The sequence below is a fragment of the Xenopus laevis genome, chromosome 3S, assembly GCF_017654675.1.
Source record: "Xenopus laevis strain J_2021 chromosome 3S, Xenopus_laevis_v10.1, whole genome shotgun sequence".
In the NCBI taxonomy this organism is placed as follows: Eukaryota; Metazoa; Chordata; class Amphibia; order Anura; family Pipidae; genus Xenopus; species Xenopus laevis.
In genome coordinates this window covers 22611254-22629910 of record NC_054376.1, presented here as the reverse complement: position 1 = coordinate 22629910, position 18657 = coordinate 22611254, and the positions used below count along the sequence as shown (strand labels likewise).

General features: G+C 39.7%; 1 protein-coding gene across 6 annotated transcripts in view; it reads right to left on the bottom strand.

Annotated features, from left to right (window-relative positions):
• Positions 1-18657, bottom strand: part of ank1.S (ankyrin 1 S homeolog) — a 146591-nt gene that overhangs the window by 14108 nt on the left and 113826 nt on the right. For 5 of the 6 annotated variants that reach the window (XM_041587432.1, XM_041587430.1, XM_041587433.1 and 2 more), the window contains 7 exons: positions 18000-18119; positions 15423-15510; positions 13675-13749; positions 13400-13531; positions 10845-10991; positions 2614-2922; positions 2450-2522 (listed from right to left, as the gene is read on the bottom strand). In XM_041587432.1, coding sequence (XP_041443366.1) covers positions 2450-2522; positions 2614-2922; positions 10845-10991; positions 13400-13531; positions 13675-13749; positions 15423-15510; positions 18000-18119 — 944 coding nt within the window. Of the gene's footprint in view, positions 1-2275; positions 2373-2449; positions 2523-2613; positions 2923-10844; positions 10992-13399; positions 13532-13674; positions 13750-15422; positions 15511-17999; positions 18120-18657 lie in introns of those variants that run through there. The other variant, XM_041587435.1, reaches the window with a different exon arrangement.

Sequence of the window (18657 nt, the reverse complement as noted above, 5' to 3'; positions counted from 1 at the left end):
TGTCAGTATATTCCCCTTGTAAGGAAGGAACGACGGTGCAAAGCAAAACCTTTTTGGTTTAATAGAAATGTTGGTGTTGAGGTGGGTAAAAAAAGGCATGCTTTTAAGGCTTTCAAGTTAGCTGGGAAAGCCAAATCATTTACAAGGTACAAGGAGGCCAATAAATCATGCAAAGAAGCTATAAGGCAAGCTAAAATTGATATGGAAAAGGATATTGCAGCAAGCAGTAAAAATAATCCAAAATTATTTTTTAAATATGTTAATAGCAAAAAACTGAAGCAGGAAGGAGTGGGACCTTTAGTTTCAGAGGGGGGTCAGCCGGTTGATGAAAACAAATTAAAAGCGCAGTTTCTGAATTCATATTTTTTGTCTGTCTACACCAGGGGTAGGCAACCCATGGCTCCGAAGCCTGATGCGGCTCTTCATCCTGCTTGCTGCGGCTCAGTCTTGCGGTTTTGCCTGTCACGTCGTCTATATAGCCCTTGCACTTGCACTTGCTGGCAGCTTCTTGAGTGTGTGACCACGATAAGCTAACGGTCAGCTTACCGCGGTCACACACTCAGGAAGCCGCCCGCAGGTGTGAGGGCTATATAGACGTCCCAGCCCACGAGTGACAGGCAAGACCGAGCCACAGCAAGATGATTCATCATGGTCCTTACCACAGTCACACACTCAAGACAAGAGGGGGAAGATCAGCATGGAGCTTCAGAAACAGAAGTCGCATTAAACAGATGAGAACACTAGCATTTAATAGGGCTATTCAGTGTTTCATTTATTTCAAAGTAGGCCTACACATACACACTGCACTCCTGTTTGTTGTAACTTTGTAACTATTAAAAGTTTATAAGCTGTGTTGTGTTTTGCAGCTCCAGACTACTTTTCTTTAGTGGAAGAGGGGACAAAATGGCTCTTTCGATAGCAAAGGTTGCTGACCCCTGGTCTACACAAACGAGGAACCAGTTATTGAAGGTTTCCTTCTTAATAGTCCCAATTCTAGTAATACAACTAATGATGCATGGTTCACACATGAGGAAATTCAAAAGAGACTAGAACATGTTAAGATAAACAAAGGTCCGGGGCCAGATAGTATTCATCCCAGGGTACTTAGCGAGCTTAGCTCTGTGATTGCCAAACCTCTTTACTTTATTTTTCAGGATTCATTTAGGTCTGGCATAGTGCAGAGAGACTGGCGAATTGCTAATGTGGTGCCTCTATTCAAAAAAGGATCCCGTTCTCAGCCTCAAAATTATAGGCCAGTTAGTCGGACGTCAGTAGTAGGAAAGCTTTTTGAAGGGTTAATAAAGGATAAGATACTGGACTTTATAGCAAATCATAATACTATGAGTGTATGCCAGCATGGTTTTATGCATAATAGATCTTGCCAGACTAACTTAATTTCTTTTTATGAGAAGGTAAGCAGGGACCTCGATTCTGGGATGGCAGTGGATGTGATTTACTTAGACTTTGCTAAAGCATTTGATACAGTGCCACACAAAAGGTTACTGGTTAAACTAAGGAATGTTGGCCTGGAACATAGTATTTGTACCTGGATAGAGAACTGGCTAAAAGATAGACTACAAAGAGTGGTGGTAAATGGAACATTTTCTAATTGGACCAGTGTTGTTAGTGGAGTACCACAGGGCTTTGTACTAGGTCCCTTGCTTTTCAACTTGTTTATTAATGACCTGGAGGTGGGCATTGAAAGTACTGTTTCTATTTTTGCAGATGATACTAAATTGTGCAGAACTATAGGTTCCATGCAGGATGCTGCCACTTTGCAGAGTGATTTGTCTAAGTTGGAAAACTCGGCAGCAAACTGGAAAATGAGGTTCAATGTTGATAAATGCAAGGTTATGCACTTTGGCAAAAATAATATAAATGCAAGTTATACACTAAATGGAAGTGTGTTGGGCGTTTCCTTAAATGAGAAGGATCTAGGGGTTTCTGTAGATAACAAGTTGTCTAATTCTGGGCAGTGTCATTCTGTGGCTACTAAAGCAAATAAAGTTCTGTCTTGCATAAAAAAGGGCATTAACTCAAGGGATGAAAACATAATTATGCCTCTTTATAGGTCCCTGGTAAGGCCTCATCTGGAGTATGCAGTGCAGTTTTGGACTCCAGTCCTTAAAGGGCACCTATCCCAGCAAAAATCAAACACATATTAACAATCTGACCAGTACAACATAAACACGTTTAATCAAACTACATAAATAGTTTTTTGAAAAAAACTGCAGGTTTTAAAAAAATCCCTTACTTTGTCAAATGGGTTCTTTCACTGAGGGAGGCCATACTGAGAATATAACAGTGACTATAATATGCAAATTTCAGGAGCATGCTCAGATTGTAACACTTTTGTCACCAAGGTTGCTGTCCTGCATGGGACAAGAACATTTTAGGACTGCATAGAGTAAGATATCATCATCAACAAAACTTTTATGTGGTATTTTACCTCTCAACACTGCTCCCCGATACCCAGCATGTAGTGGGGGTTTCAGTAATTCGGGTCTGGACCCTCTCCGGACCTGTAATTAGAGAAACAAGCAGGTTGCTTAGAGTTGTTCAACTTTCTCCCTCTTTCTCTCTAGTTTCCGATTTCATTCGTCAGCCTCTGACCTCCAGCTTCAGCCTCCTCCTCCTCCAAGTCAGGGGAACCTGAGGAAGGGCGTGGTGGAGGATCCCATTCGTCCTCAGTCTTGCTGCAATCTAGGGATGAGTCCTCTGGGGCCACAAGGGAAGGCGACAGGCCTGAGGCCCAGAGCGGAAGGTCTGGAAGGTCCAAAAGCCCATCAGGCTCAGCTGTCGCCATTGGGACTCCGTCCAAAATTGATGCTTCACTCCAGTATTGATCCAGTCGTAATGGGGAGGGTAGGGAGTAGTTGAGAGATGCTGGTGATAGTAGTTCATCCTGCGTCAAGGGGTGACCTGTTGGGGGGAGGGTGGGGAAGGGCTGTCACACTCCAAAAATGAAAAATTTGCCATCATTCCCCCCCCACATTCCTTCCAGATTTAATTTAATCTACACATTTTGGGATTTTAAATATGTTTATTAGTATTAATTAATCTAAGTAAGGTTTGTTTGGGCAGATCATTGGTTATGAATGCACCAAATTTAGAATTTGCAGAATGGCAACAGGATTTGGATTCAGCTGAATTTGTATGAATATATTTATAAAGGTGTGAATATGGTATAGATCACAAGTTTTGTAACATGCTTAACCATGTAAAATAATGTGACACATGAGGACTCATTTATACCCTCAAGCATACAACTGCTATGTCCCCCCCCCCAAACACACACACACACACAAAACTGAGTTTTTTCACAAAATTTCAGCATCATTGCAGGTGCAAAGGGGCAATGGATCTGCTGCAGTTGAACTGTGCCTGACACATATGCTCCAATTTTGCCAAGATTAATTTAATTGTATGTGCACTTTTATTCTGCACCATATATTTTCAGTATGTGAGTGTGATCACTACTATTCTTTTTGCACAACGACACTGCAGGGCACTGAAGAAACCTTGTAGCTGCCTCTGGTTGAGGAGGTGGCAGTAGTTCCAGTTCCTCTAAATCTATACTTACACCTGTACTTATACTTATACTCACACACATACACACACACACACAAGTGTGCACTTATATATACAACTTTACTTTTCCTTCATTATGGTCTCTTTTTTTTTTTTTAAATGGGCGTTGGTCTGGGCAGTCTCCCCTTCAAAAGCCGCATATGCAGGTGGCGGGGGAGGATCTAGTCCAGATTGAAACCAAGGTTTTAAATTTTGATCACAGGTAAACAGGTTAGGGACCGCCGTATGGGGTTTACCTTGACCTGGTATGGCGGCTTACCAATTTTATGATCATAACTTTGTAACAAAAAACCCTGTTTTTCTCTTTTTAGACAGGGGATTATTGTATTTAAATATTTTTTATATGGCCTTAGGAGTGCACCCACAACCCCCCTCTTGTACCTGAAATGTAGCCGGAAGCTGTGGCTGAGCTTCATGTGGTTAGTGCACCCTCATACCCACCCCCTTAAATTAACGGTGGCCCTATGTCCTTGTTGTTTTTGATTAATCCTTGGTTTGGGCAATTTTTCTCCCTTAAAAGCCACAAATGCTAGCGGCTGGGGAGGCTTTGGCCTTTTTATTACCAACGCCTGTGAGACACTCATTATATTTGCTGCACTTATCACTAGGTAACACTTGCACAGACCCACACACATTACACCTATCACACTCCACATTTAGCTTTTCCTTTTTCATCTCCCTCTAAATCTATACTTACACCTGTACTTATACTTATACTCACACACACACACAAGTGTGCACTTATATATACAACTTTACTTTTCCTTCATTATAGTCTCTTCACAATCACATTTTTTTTTTTTTTTAAATGGGCGTTGGTCTGGGCAGTCTCCCCTTCAAAAGCCGCATATGCAGGTGGCGGGGGAGGATCTAGTCCAGATTGAAACCAAGGTTTTAAATTTTGATCACAGGTAAACAGGTTAGGGACCGCCGTATGGGGTTTACCTTGACGTGGTATGGCGGCTTACCAATTTTATGATCATAACTTTGTAACAAAAAACCCTGTTTTTCTCTTTTTAGACAGGGGATTATTGTATTTAAATATTTTTTATATGGCCTTAGGAGTGCACCCACAACCCCCCTCTTGTACCAGTAGTTCCAGGGTTCCCCTGTGTCAGTAGGCGAAGCAGAGCCTGAATTGGAATGGAGTATAGGCAAGCACAATTATACTGAAGTAGGAAGAGTACATTTTGACCCAACTATCTGCTGGGAAAACACAAGTTGCCCACTGTGCTTGGGCTGTAAATGAGCTTTATGTAATTAAAAAGCTGTGAAATCAAAGTGTAAAATGCATGTGGTTGCACTGCTGTATCCATCGTGTTTCAATCAAGAATTTCTTCTCTGCCTGAAAAAGTTCCTTTAGTTACAGCCATTCCGAGTTACGTGACATTCTTATATATTATAGATACATAATTAAGATTAGATACTTGTGTAGCCCTGGTTTACCAAAATATAATACAGGCATGGGATACATTATCCAGAAACCTGTTAACCAGAAAGCTCTAAATTACAGGAAGGCCTTCTACCATAGACTCAATTTTTATGAAATTATTCATATACATACAAGCGATGCCTTGTACTGGATCCCAACTAAGATATAATTAATCCTTATTGTAGGCAAACCAATCCTTTTGAGTTTATTTAAGGATGCAATCATTTTTTAGTAGAGATTTAAATTAAAGAAAGATCCCTTATTCAGAGAATTCAGTTCCTAAGCAATCTGGATAACAGGTCCCATACCTGTATTTTAAATAGAAATGTTCTTCATGGATGAATCTCCCTTAATTCTCTCCCACTGGGGGAGAGATTAAATGCTTGAAAGCTATAATACAGGTCACATTTTCACATAGGTCATATTGACATGTGTCTTGTATTTTAGGAAGACCTGTTTCAGTCCTGCTCCGGAAGCATGGATTTAAATTGCATTTCAATGTCATGCCAGCTGATGGTGGATAAAATTCTAAAATAGCTACTGTATAGAAAAGTATGCTGCAAGCGTGTTGTTACTATGAATGTTTGTACATGGGTTTCTCTACCAGCTTCAGCCAACTCCCTGAAAAATTGCACAAGCAGCTTTTTATTTGTACAGGTATGGGATCCATTATCCAGAAACCCAATGATTTTTCTTTTTCTCTGTAATAATAAAACAGTACCTTGTACTTGATCCCAACCAGGATATAATTAATCCTTATTGGAAGCAAAACCAGCCTATTGGGTTTAATTAATATTTACACGATTTTCTAGTAGACAAGGTATGAAGATACAAATTAAAGAAATTAAAGATACAAATTAAAAAGAAATTATATAGGAAAACCCCAGGTTCTGAGCATCCTGGATAACAGGTCCCATACCTGTACTGTGTGTGTGAAAACACCTTAAGGCACCTTTTCCTATAGGAGGTTACATTTTTCATTCGGTGCCTCTTATATGTGCAAGAAACAGACTCCGTCCACTCTCCGCCTCATGTCTTTGCTTCCCCGCACAGGTTAAAGAGCAGCTGGGCAAGGGGGGGGGTTTCTTGTTGACTATAGAGGAAGCAGACCTGGCAGTCCTGGCCCCCCTTTTCCCAGACCCCCCCTGCGACTGCTGGGTCTGCTTCCTTTATAGTTAAATGTGAGAAGCAATGCATGCACTCTTTGTAGTTTGCAAGGATGCACTAACATATAATTAATTTGTGATTTAACCAGACCCCAGGAAAATTAAATTCAGACTTACCAACACACACTTATATATACACATATTAATTGACATTTTAATCATATAGGACCGGTGATTCCAAACCAGTGTCTTGTGAGCAACATGTTGCTCACCAAACCCTTGGCTGTTGCCCCCAGTGGCCTCAAAGCAGGGGCTTATTTTTGAATTTTTGGCTTGAAGAAAGGTTTGGTTGCATAAAAACCAGATGTTCTGAAAAACCAGAGACTCCAATAGGCTGCCAGTCCACATAGGGGCTACCAAATAGCCAATCACAGCCCTTACTTTACACCATGCAGGAACATTTGTCATGTTGTTGTTCCCCAACTCTTTTTACACCTAAATATGGCTAAAAAAGGTTGGGAATCTCAGATTTAGGGCTATTTATCGCACATTTCTAAATACAGATTAACTTTGGTTTTCTGCCCAATCATATGTAGGTTTTTTTTCATCCAGCCAAATCCAAAAATTATACAGTTGAAGCAATGTGTAGGCCATATATTTTTGTTTCCTTTTGATGAAAGCTGGAAAATATTAATAAGCTAATATTATTTGGGAATATTCATGTCCTTTTGATGTGCTCATCGTTGCCTAATGACCTTAATAGCATAAAAATGTTATGCAAACAAACAGGAGTAAGTGTTGAGCCGTAGATTAAACCCAAATAAATTAAGGTCAACTCTATCATCTAGCTTCCTATATAAAGAGGTGAGGAAAATGCTGTATCTGCAAGCGCTGAGTTCTCTGGTCACCCAGCTGTCCCAGGCATCAGCTCTGACAGCCATCATGCCACGTGTCACACCATCCCTGCTGCTTTCAGTAACACAAAACCCAACACGGGAGGGAAAAGAAACCCACGGCACGGATTGGCTCCTTCCTCACATGCACTATTTGGGTTTTTAGCAAAGATAAAATGTTTATTATGACAGTGGCACACAAGCTTACCTTTTAATCCCCTCATACACTATTTGAGCAGCAGCTAGATTTTCCAGGCAGAGACAAGCAACCGACAGAACTGGAAACAATTTTAAATATTGTTCATAACCTTTAACTTATTTAGCCTAGAGTGAGTGTTGCCATTCCTAATCTAGCAATGGATATCCTACCCGGAGGCAAGTAAATAAATCAGCTGTGTATCCAGCTATAGAGTCATCAGGAGATATGAGAGGCCAGCAGTTTTTCCGTGGTTGTTGGTTACCTTTGGCTATGTCTGTTTACGCATACAAATTATGAGCAAATTGGCCACAAACAATGAGAACTCACGCAAGTAAAGGACAGATAAAGGTATTTCATGATAGAAAGAAAACTATACTAAGTGTAAACTCAGGGGGTGAGAACTGTTATCATACCTCCCAACATCTTGGAAACAGAAAGAGGGACAAAAAGTCTGGAGCGTGACAATTTTTTTGACTACGCCCATTTTTGTGGCCACACCCCCTAATTACCCTGTTCATTTTACAAAATTTGGCAGGTTATGAAAGTTTAAACACATTTCTGTAGTTTTTATGTGTTATTACAGTTTTGCTATTTAAGGTGAATTGCCCTTTACAGCTGCAAGTCACAGTTTCCCCAATATACCTGCTTATCTTAAATTGTTATAATTGTTTCTTTGCTTATCTTAAATTGTTACAAAGGTATCTAAGTGCACCTGCAACTGATTCTGGGCTCTCTGCTAAAAGTCAATTAAGTTTTAGAAACTTTGTATCTTTTTCTGGCTGTTCAGTGCAGGAGATCAAAGAGAAAGTCAGGACATTTCAGTAACGAACCCGGGACTGCGGGCTGAGCTGTCAAAATCAGGACTGTTGGGAGGTTCGTGTTATTTGCACTTTGCACCCTTCCCTGCATTTGTTGTGTCATGTGGACACAACACAGAGCTAACTTAATGCCTGGCAATTTCCTTTATTGACGGTGAGAAAGCATACAGGGCAGGTTTCAGTATGGGCGACAAATCTCCCTGTGTGCCAAAAGCCTCAGGCTACATAGTTGTGGATATTATTATTATTAACTGCGATGAAGCTTCTTAGGCCTTAATTACATCAGACTTTGCATGTACTGCTGGTACAGTAAATAGGTTGCCAGATATGGAGACAGTGCTGTATTCTTCTGCAGGCAACCAGCACTATCAGTTTCTGAACTCTTTAATGTTGTTTAACATATACATAAACACATCTATGGGGATAAAGCTTTTAAGTTACATTTTGGTAATGTCTTCCCTTTAAAACCAGGAGACTTGTAAAATAAAAGAAATCATGAGTGAAAAATGATCGTTCATTAGAAGGCAATAGGAAGGGACACTGTCACATTACACAAGGAGTTGATTTACTCTACCTATTCCAGGTTAAGCTTGTGGCTGGCAGTTGTCCTAAGAGTTAAAGCACTGATATTTATTTTATTTTTTATGAAAAAGATGATTTATGAGAATATTTAACTTTAAGGACTGCCATTTTATTTTTATTTAAAACTCTTCTGTTCCAACCATCATTTGGTTTTGGAATTGAAATTTAAACTATGTGGTTGCTCATGCTTAATTATTATAAGGCTCTTTTCTGGTTAAATTCAGGGGCGTAACTATAGAGGAAGCAGACCCTGCAGCTGCAGGGGGGCCCAGGAGGTATAGGGGCCCCATGAGGCCCTAATTCATTTACAATTACAATAAATATTTGAGAAACATGTCAACCTCTAAACATTTTGGGGGCCTGAAAAATAATTTGCTGTGGGGCCCAGTAATATCTAGTTACGCCACTGGTTAAATTAGTTAAGTCTCTGCTACTAGGCACAGAAGATATAATGTGTCTCTAAAGGTGGCCATACAAGGATTGATAAAAGCATGCCCGCCTCGCCAAACAAGCCAATCTTTAAATGTATGGCCAGCTTTAGTTAGGTCTTCATGAAGGTAGTGCAGAAAAGGATTACGTTTATTTTACGTTATGGTTTTCAGGTTTCAACTCTCAGTAATTTGGGTGCTAGTGCTTATTGAAATCCTTAAATATTGGCTGTTTGATTGTCTACTTTGTCCACATTAGATGCATCTTCAGATACCGATAATAGTCACATTAGGGCAGTGAGACAAGGAGGCATATGCTGTGCTAGAAATTTGCTACCATGGAAATTTTTTACCGTGGGTGACAAATATTTTCGTGTGTCATTACCCTTAAAAGCAGTATTTTCATCAGGTGTCTAGCATACTGGCCCTCACTGTGGTGCCTTACAGAAATTCTCCATAACCCTAGTCCTGCTCACTGGAATTCCTACTGGTTGGAGCTTCAGATCACTTTGCTTGCTATTCAACACATAGGTTTAATTAACTCCTAGAATGAGCTTTAATGGGGTTTATTCTTTATTCTAGCTAATCTTTATTCATGAAGTCCCTCAGCTCAGCTGCCACCTACGTGCTGTTAATGCAGGGAAAGAGGTACTTGAGCCTAAGTCAAGAACCTCCAGATATTTTAACACATATGTTTTGTTGATACTTGAACCAATGACCCTGACAGCATTTCCAGGATGCATACAAATAATGAAATCCAAATAAAACTTTGCTTATAATATGTCCATCTATAACAAGCTAAAAGTTCATTCAAAGATGAATTATGTTGTTTTAATCAATGATCCGGATGACGTGGAGATACTGAGGATGGGTAGCTATTCCAAAGATATAATCTATGAATTATAATTTGCCACAAGCTCTAAGGGGGGGGGGGAGAAAGAGATTATGTTATATTTTAAGACAATAGTATGGATGCTTTTCTATTGTCAAGCTTGGTTAAAAGGTTAGAAAAATACATACAAACCTCAAAATATTAAGATAAACAGAATGGGTTCTATGGGCTACAGAGAGGAACTGTAATCTGAATAACAAAAGGAGGAGAGTAACATGGGAATGTCAGAGGTGAACAAATAAGCATAGCAAAGAAGAGAGAGAGGTTTAGAGACAGCGGGCCTCATTTATCAAAACTGGGCAAATTTGCCCATGGGCAGTTACCCATAGCAACCAATCAGTGATTCACTTTTTAAAGCCAGCTGCAAGTAGAACAATGAATGCAACAATCTCATTGGTTGCCATGGGTTATTGCCCATGCGCAAATTTGCCCAGTGTTGATAAATGACCCCCAGTGCCTGAGAACTTTTCCTGGGGGGGGGGTGTGAGAATGAGAGAACTGTCAGATGTTAATAAAGGACTATGGAAAATGGTGTGTAATCTCCACTGTGTTTAAGACAGCATAGAAGTAACTGATCATGGCCAATCAGTCTGCCCTTTACTTCAGTGTAATCCACATGCCACTAATAGTGCCAGGAGAATTTCGGAGAGAAAACATGAATGCCTTTTTGGGAAGATGTCAACAGTCAGCAACGCATTGAACACAGATGATGTATTTAAAAGTTATTTAGATTATAGTTAGATGATCATGGTTTCACCAGTAGGTAATGTGATATGAAGAGCTTATAGTTTATCAGTCTAACTCCTTACTCATTCCTTCTACCACTTTTTTGATGTTCTCTATGCTTCATTTAGTTGTACAATACATCCTATACTTGTATTCAGCCTTTAAACAAGAACATACCATTCCTTAGGGATGGAGAAACAGATCCATCGCTGTTAGTGTAGCGGCAATCTGCATTTAAACACCTGCTTTGACGACCCGACCCTTCCAGCATGTTGACAATCTCGTTTCGATCAATGTTCCTTAGTGCTGTGTAAAGGTCCTCCACTAGAACATAAGAAACATAGTGCTATTTACAGTGAATATTTACAAAATACAATAGATTTGCAGAAAGGCATTTGGGTTATAATAGAAGTAAATCTTAATACAAACATTGTCCTTGAAGGACACAAGATCCTTTATTTAGATAAAATGAACACTTAAAATAACCTTGGGCCTGATGGAATTCACCCTCAATTGCTATATAAGTTTTAGCCAGGCCATTATTTCTAAATGCATAATATCTTAATATAAGTCAAATAATTTGTTGCCTGTGTGCAATTAAAAATGTAAGCTTACGAAAAATACTGCACACTTGTTTCTGGGAGGTTAGAGATCATATCTAAACAAATTTCATCATGAAGGCCAAAGGTCTATCTAAACAAGTCATGGATGAAGTTCTGGTGTAGCACCAATCAGTGTTGGGTAATAAATGACCAGCTAAGAAGCCTCTAAAAGGCCAGCGGTAACTAAAAGATGGAGAAACCCATGGCTTCCACAGGACAGCTTTAACCCAGATACTCCATATGGATGGGCTTTTTAGATGAGTGGCGAGAAAAAAAGCCATTGCTAAAGAACGTAATATCAGAATCTGCTTTGGCCTTAAAGGAGAACTAAACCCTAAAAATGAATATAGCCAAAAATAGAATTTTTTATATACTGCACTTATTGCACCAGCCTAAAGTTCAGCTTCTCAATAGCAGCAATGATCCAGGACTTCAAACTTGTCACAGGGGGTCACCATCTTGGAAAGTGTCTGCGACACTCACATGCTCAGTGGGCTCTGAGCAGCTGTTGAGGAGCAAAATTTAGGGGTCATTGCAAATTATCAAGCAAAAACTGAGGGTTGTCTGTAATATAAGTTGATGCTACAGGGCAGATTATTAAATTCTGATGCTAGTTGCACTGGTTTCTGTGCTGCCATGTATTAATTACTAAGCAGCCTTATATTGTGACATTTATTTTCTATGTATACAGTATATTGTGAGTGGGTCCCTAAGCTCAGTAAGTGACAGCAGCACAGAGCATGTGCAGTGAATCAGCAGAAAAGAAGATGGGGAGCTACTGGGGCATCTTTGGAGACACAGATCTTCCATACTAAAGGACTGTGGTTGCCTTTGGCAGGCATAGAAGCTCAAAACATAATGTACAACATTTCTATCCTACTTCTTTAGTTAAGCTCTACTTCTCCTTTAATTCAAAAAGCTATGTATGGCAGAAAGCTAGCATTGTCCCTCACCCAGAGAACACTATCCCCAGGTTGAATAAATAAGCAGCATATTGTGCTTTTCATCTGCAGGGTTGGGAAATGGTTCAGGGTTGAGGGCAAGATGAATGGAGCCCAATACAGGAGATCCTGGTTTCAGTGTGTAAGAGACCTCAGAGAGGTGCAAAGATTAACACTCTACCAGGACAATGGCCCTAAATGCAGGGCGACAATGAAACGATAAAACGATAAAACCAACAAACTGAAATGGCCCAGACAAAGCCAAGGCCTTGTTTGGATTAAGAAAGTGTGGCTCGACCAGACAATTGATGTTGATCAACAGTCCCTATTAGACCCGATTGAGCTTTAGCAATTTCACCAAGAAGAATCGGCAGAAATTACATGATCCAGATATGCAAAGCTAGCAGAGGAAATTCCAAAATATTTGCAGCTAAAAGTGGTTCCACCAAGTATTAATGCCTAGAAATGTTAGTTCCAGGTTGTAAAACAAATATGGAAAACTAAACTTAAGGGGGTGAATGCTGCACAGTCAATGCAGTCTGGCCTGGGTGTATTAGTATCAGGTGAGATTCAATGATCCAATTATATTCATACTTCTACTTACTTTACTGTGCTGAGCAATATTCTAGAATTCTAAATTTAGAATTTAGAATTCTAAATTGCCATATGTAGACATGCAGCCAGAGACAAGTGACATCTGCACTGGACTGTCCATATCATAAGACAATTGAGAATCCGTGCAAAACCTTTGCACTTTTCCTGGTTGCATTTGTGTCAGAACATGTTGGCAATCAATAGGCTGTGATACAGTGCACCCACTCTTTGATACCATTAGGCTGTGATACAGTGCACCCACTCTTTGATACCACTAGGCTGTGATACAGTACACGTACTCTTTCATATCACTAGGCTGTGATACATTGCACCTACTCTTTGATACTACTAGGCTGTGATACAGTACACCTACTCTTTGATACCACTAGGCTGTGATACATTGCACCTACTCTTTGATACTACTAGGCTGTGATACAGTACACCTACTCTTTGATACCACTAGGCTATGATACAGTGCACCTACTCTTTGATACGACTAGGCTGTGATACAGTACACCTACTCTTTGATACCACTAGGCTATGATACAGTGCACCTACTCTTTGAAACCATTAGGCTATGATACAGTGCACCTACTCTTTGGACTGGGTTCCTGGCGGGATGCCCATAATTGGAGTAATGCAGCACTCTGTTCCAGCAAGGAGTTTGGATTCTCCACTCTAATCCTGTTGATTTCATCCATCTCGAACTGCAGCTCCCGAGCCAGCTCTGGGAAAAGAAGAGTGACAATGCTGAACCAGTACAGAACATTTTCACACAAAATAAAGGACACATAGAGAACTAGAACTATAATTGCCGTGACTGCTGCCAGTAAGCTTATACTCTGGAGACAGGGTGAAGTTTTGGCTTACCAGCCCAGCTGAGGCCTAGGTGCTCTGATATTACAGCCATCTTCCTATCAAGGCGATCAATACCACTGAGAGAACCTGGGGAAGAAAACAGAGAAGAAGGTTACAAAGAGAATGTGAAAAGAGATTTTACACAATCCTGACTTGATGGGTACACGTTTTCTGTAAGCAGAGGCACTAGCATGGTGACACAATTCACAACAGTCCAGTGCAACTACCTTAGCTTAGAATCAACAACCAAGATAAACAAAGTGCAGCTGCAATGGATGAATATATAGGAAAGAGACGTAACAGTGATAGAAAAAGACAACAGCAGATTAGATGGCAACGGTAGCAGAATAGGCAACTGGGAGAAATGAAAGGGGGTTATAGAGGAAAGAGTACATAAAGGCTGATTGCAAGAAAATAGTTCATAGAGTGTGTTAGGGAAAAAAAATGATTAGAATACCAAGACTTTTTCGGATTTGATGCCCAAATCCACAACTTTTTCAGAAACCCAGCACAAATCAGGATATCTTCAGGACATCTGCCATTGACTTCTACATGAACTTGGCAGGTCTGAGTTGGAGTACTTTTTTATACAGACTTTTAAAACCACTGGGGTTTAATAAATCACAAAAAAATTCAAGTTTTTTTCCTAAGAAATAATGGTGGTTTACCCCTTTAAAAGTCCAACCAGAGAAAATAGGACTTTAATGAATAACCCCCTCAGTGTAAGTGTGTGACATAAAAACACACTCTTACATAAAGAATGTATTACCACACTCTGGCTCTCCATCAGCTGAATGCCTGTGCCCAGTTAAAGAGGAATCGGCAATCTCCCTAAACTAAACTGAAACAACGATTCACTGGCATTCAAGGTAGGTTCAAGCAGGGACAAGTCCTTACAAAGTTTATTGCGGAAGTTCACTGTTTCCGGGTAAGCCCCCTTTGTCGAGCTTTGTTAAGGGTAAGCTTGACAAAGGGGCTTGCGCCGAAATGTTGCACTTCCGCAATAAACTTTGCAAGGGCTTCCAACATAAAAACAGACTCCCAGGCTGCAACCAACATCAACTAATTGGTGATTTGCTGTCATTTTTATAAACGCAGCAGACTTATTGGTCTTTAATGGTTGTTGAACAGGGAATAAACCACTTTTGGTCCAACTGGAGGCATCCCAACTGTACTCATGCATTCTGCTGAGTCATCCTTTTCCAAAGCCCACGCATGGGGTGAATTTTTGCATATATATATATATATATATATATATATATACACATAGTCCAACGAGTTTTTCCTCATTTTACAATGTTGTTTTGTGGTCCCACCTATATATTTTGCATAATACATTTCCCTGATTTTACATTTTCATGGATTTTACATCATTTTTTTCTGGTCCCCTGAAAAAAACTTAAAATGGGGGTTCTACTGTATATATATAATGTTTCATGAACCTACCTACAATTTATCTCGTTTTATGTTTCCCAATGTTGTAATGCTCAACCAAAAAAGGTTACCCTAATTCTTCACTCTTAAATTCCTTGCTTTAAAATGCTCACAGAGGCCAGTTTATAAAAGGACTGTACATGGGGGAAGTAAGGATGAAGCTGAAGAAAGTTTGAGAAACTTTTGATGAATGGGGTAATATGGAACCGCTGGGAATTCTTCAGGATACTATAGCTCTGTAATGGATACATCTGCCCCTTAATGCCTTTATTAATCTCTCCCTTTCCCCTTCAATGTTTCCGCCAGACTTAGCTATTTTTTCATACTTCTTGTGCTGTCATTCAGCCGGTTGTATCTCTCTCTTAGAGCCAGTGGGGTTAGCGTCGTCCTCCTTCTGTCTAGGCTGCCTTGGCCCTGTAGAAACACAAGTGTGTTTTACACAATCACATTGTCTTATTACAAAACAAGATGTAATGGTGTCGTTCTATATCCTTCTTCATTTTGTTTAAAGAAAATGTTACCCAGGATTTCTCTGAAATAAAAAGTAAATTGTGGCATATTTGTATATTTTATAATCATTTTGATGCAGAAAACATTTGATAGTACCTTGAAACGTCAGCAGGACTTGCATTCAGCATTCGATTCTATTTAAGGAAAACCAATCCCCCGAACAATATAGGGGGGTCTATAAAAATATATTGCAGCCCATATGTAAAACTCTGCTTCATCTATATAAACCATTTTTTTAGTAGTAAATGGATTTATAGTAGTATGGGATCCATTATCCAGCATTAAATTATGGCCATCTTCTATAGACTCCATTTTATCCAAATAATACAATTTCTTTAAAAATGTTCTCAGTAATAATAAAACAGTAGCTTGCACTTGACCCAAACTAAGATATAATTGACCCTTATTGGAAGCAAACCCAGCCTATTGGGTTTATTAAATGTTTACATGATGTTCTAGTAAATTTAAGGTATGAAGATTCAAATAACAGAAAGAACCATTATCTGGAAAACCCTATGTCCCGGGCATTCTGGATAACAGGTCCCATATCTGCATGTGCCATTTGAAAATTGGAATTTTAAGTACTAAGAACCGCCCCGTAGGACCCTATGTTCACAGTGCACACATACATGTCTGGGAGTAAAAGACAAAATTCTGTCTTTTACTCCCACACAGGGCTGGACTGGAAGAAAAAATCAGCCATGGCAAAAAAATCAAAGCAGCCCACTTCAGGTATGGGATTGGTTATATGGAAACTCATTATCCATAAAGCTCCAAATTATTGAAAAACCAACTCCCATAGACTCCATTATAATTAAACTACCCAAATGTTTAAAGTTGAATTAATTTTCTCTGTAATAATAAAACAGAACCTTGTACTTGAGTCAAACTAAGATATAATTAGTCTTTATTGGGAGCAAAATCAGAGTATTGGATTTGTTTAATGTTTACATGATTTTCTAGTAGAATTTTGGAAAGATCCATTATCCGGAAAACCCCAGGTCCCATAACTGTATACATGTGTGACATCGGCGACCAAGCTCCCCCACCCACACAAGCTAAAAAGAAAACATTGGTGGTCAGGGTCCCCCAATAAAATGAGGGGGAAAAAAGGTGGTCAGGGCCTCCAATAAAAGATAAAAAAAAATTGGTGACCCCCCCCCCCAGTTAAACAACCACCGGTTTCCCGCTCCCTCCAAGTTAAAACAAACATTGGTGGCCAGACTCCCCACAAGTAAAAAAAAAAATTGGTGGCCAGACCCCCAAGTAAAAAAAAAAACATTTGTGGCCAGGGTTCCCCATTAATATTTAATAAAAACATTGGTGTCAGGGCTTTTAAAGAAAAAAAAAAGATCATTGGTGTTCAGTGGAAACATTTAAAATTTGGCAGTTACAGGTTCCAGAAGTGCTGACACCTAATGGTTACTTTGAAGGACTGCAGAGGAGCTGCAGTCACAAGAGAAATAAGTGACATCTAGTGGCCGTCCTAGATTATTTTAGGGGGGCCGCATGCTGCCCAACCACACCAACATTGGTTCAAAAACACTGGGGATGTGCAGGAGATACAATCTCCATGAAAATTTGCATGAATAGAGGGGAGGGGACAAGGGCGATGAACGGCAGTGGGCCTAGGGGCGCCCGTTATGTAAATCTGGCCCTGTCTAGTGGTATTTGTGAGCAGCAGCAGACCTGTGCAGAGAGGCCCGTGCGGCCCATTTACATTACACAGACATCGGCCCAACGGGCTTTTGCCGAATTCACAGATGGCCAGTCTGGGCAAGCTCCTGTGTAGGGTTGCCAACTTTTCCTGAAAAAACTACCGGCCTTCCTATATTCTTGACATTTTTTCCTATTCATTACATTGGCATGAAGCATAATTTTTACCGGCCAGTGGCAACCCTACTCCTGTGTGGGAAGAAAGGTCTAAAGTCTTACTTGGGCGAAGGTGTTTCTTTCATATATTTGTGCATATTTACAGTATGTAACAGTAAGATTTCCTGCACATTATAAACTATTCCCAAGTTATTTCCTGTCCAACCCCTGCCTTAAATATACATTTGCAAATATATATTCCAGTTTGCCTAATCTGTACATTTTAAACATGTATTTGCAAAAAAATTTAAAAATTACAACATATATGAATACTGAATAGAAATTTAAAAACTGATTTGGAAAAGAGAAATGATGAAAAATTAGAATGCTAGAGGTAATCACCCATAGATTTACTCCAGGTCTCGAGCATTCTGGATAAAAGGTAATGTATCCTATTATACATGTTAATAATAATAATTATTATTATTACAAGATGTGAATTACAATTAACCTTCAGCTAAATGCAAAATGTGAACTCAGCTTTTACAGATATAGACAGAGGATCACAAAATCATCATCACCTGGGTATATTGTGGCATAGTGACATTTAGGTGACATAACACTTGTTGGGATGATTCATATTTCATGGATTTGCGCAAGAAGGACAAAGATCCACACGGCTCTCGGCTGCTGTCGCGCACCTGTAAGAATAACAAGGCAAGTGCACAACTCAGTCAACTCCAGATATGAAATCTGCCAGGCATAAAATGTTATTTAAAGACGGGGTTTTGTTTTGTAATTTTAGCATAATAATGTGATCCCTCAGTCAAGCATCGCAGGAGTCGCCTCATGGCAGCAAGAGGCATATAATCCCCCCCTAATTCTGAGAGATGGTGCAGTCTGAAGATCTGGGAGCAGGGTCTGTTTAGGTCCCTGGCCTTTTTGTCACTTCTTCTGCCTGGAATATTCACCCTAATAGCTTAGCCCAGCAGAGGCATATGTATATGAATAATTTTTAATACATGGACCATGGCTAAGACAGACACAGTAATTTATATACTTTATTTATTATACAGGATTGTAGGTTGTTTTAGAGTGTCTAAACTTTGCCTTTCAATTGATTAAATATATTTTAATATCCAAGAAAAGGCAAATGCACACCCCCTTTCCCTTCTGTCTCTAAACATAATACTTTTTGTTTGGCCAGATTCACAGCAAAAAGACAACATAGAGGAACAT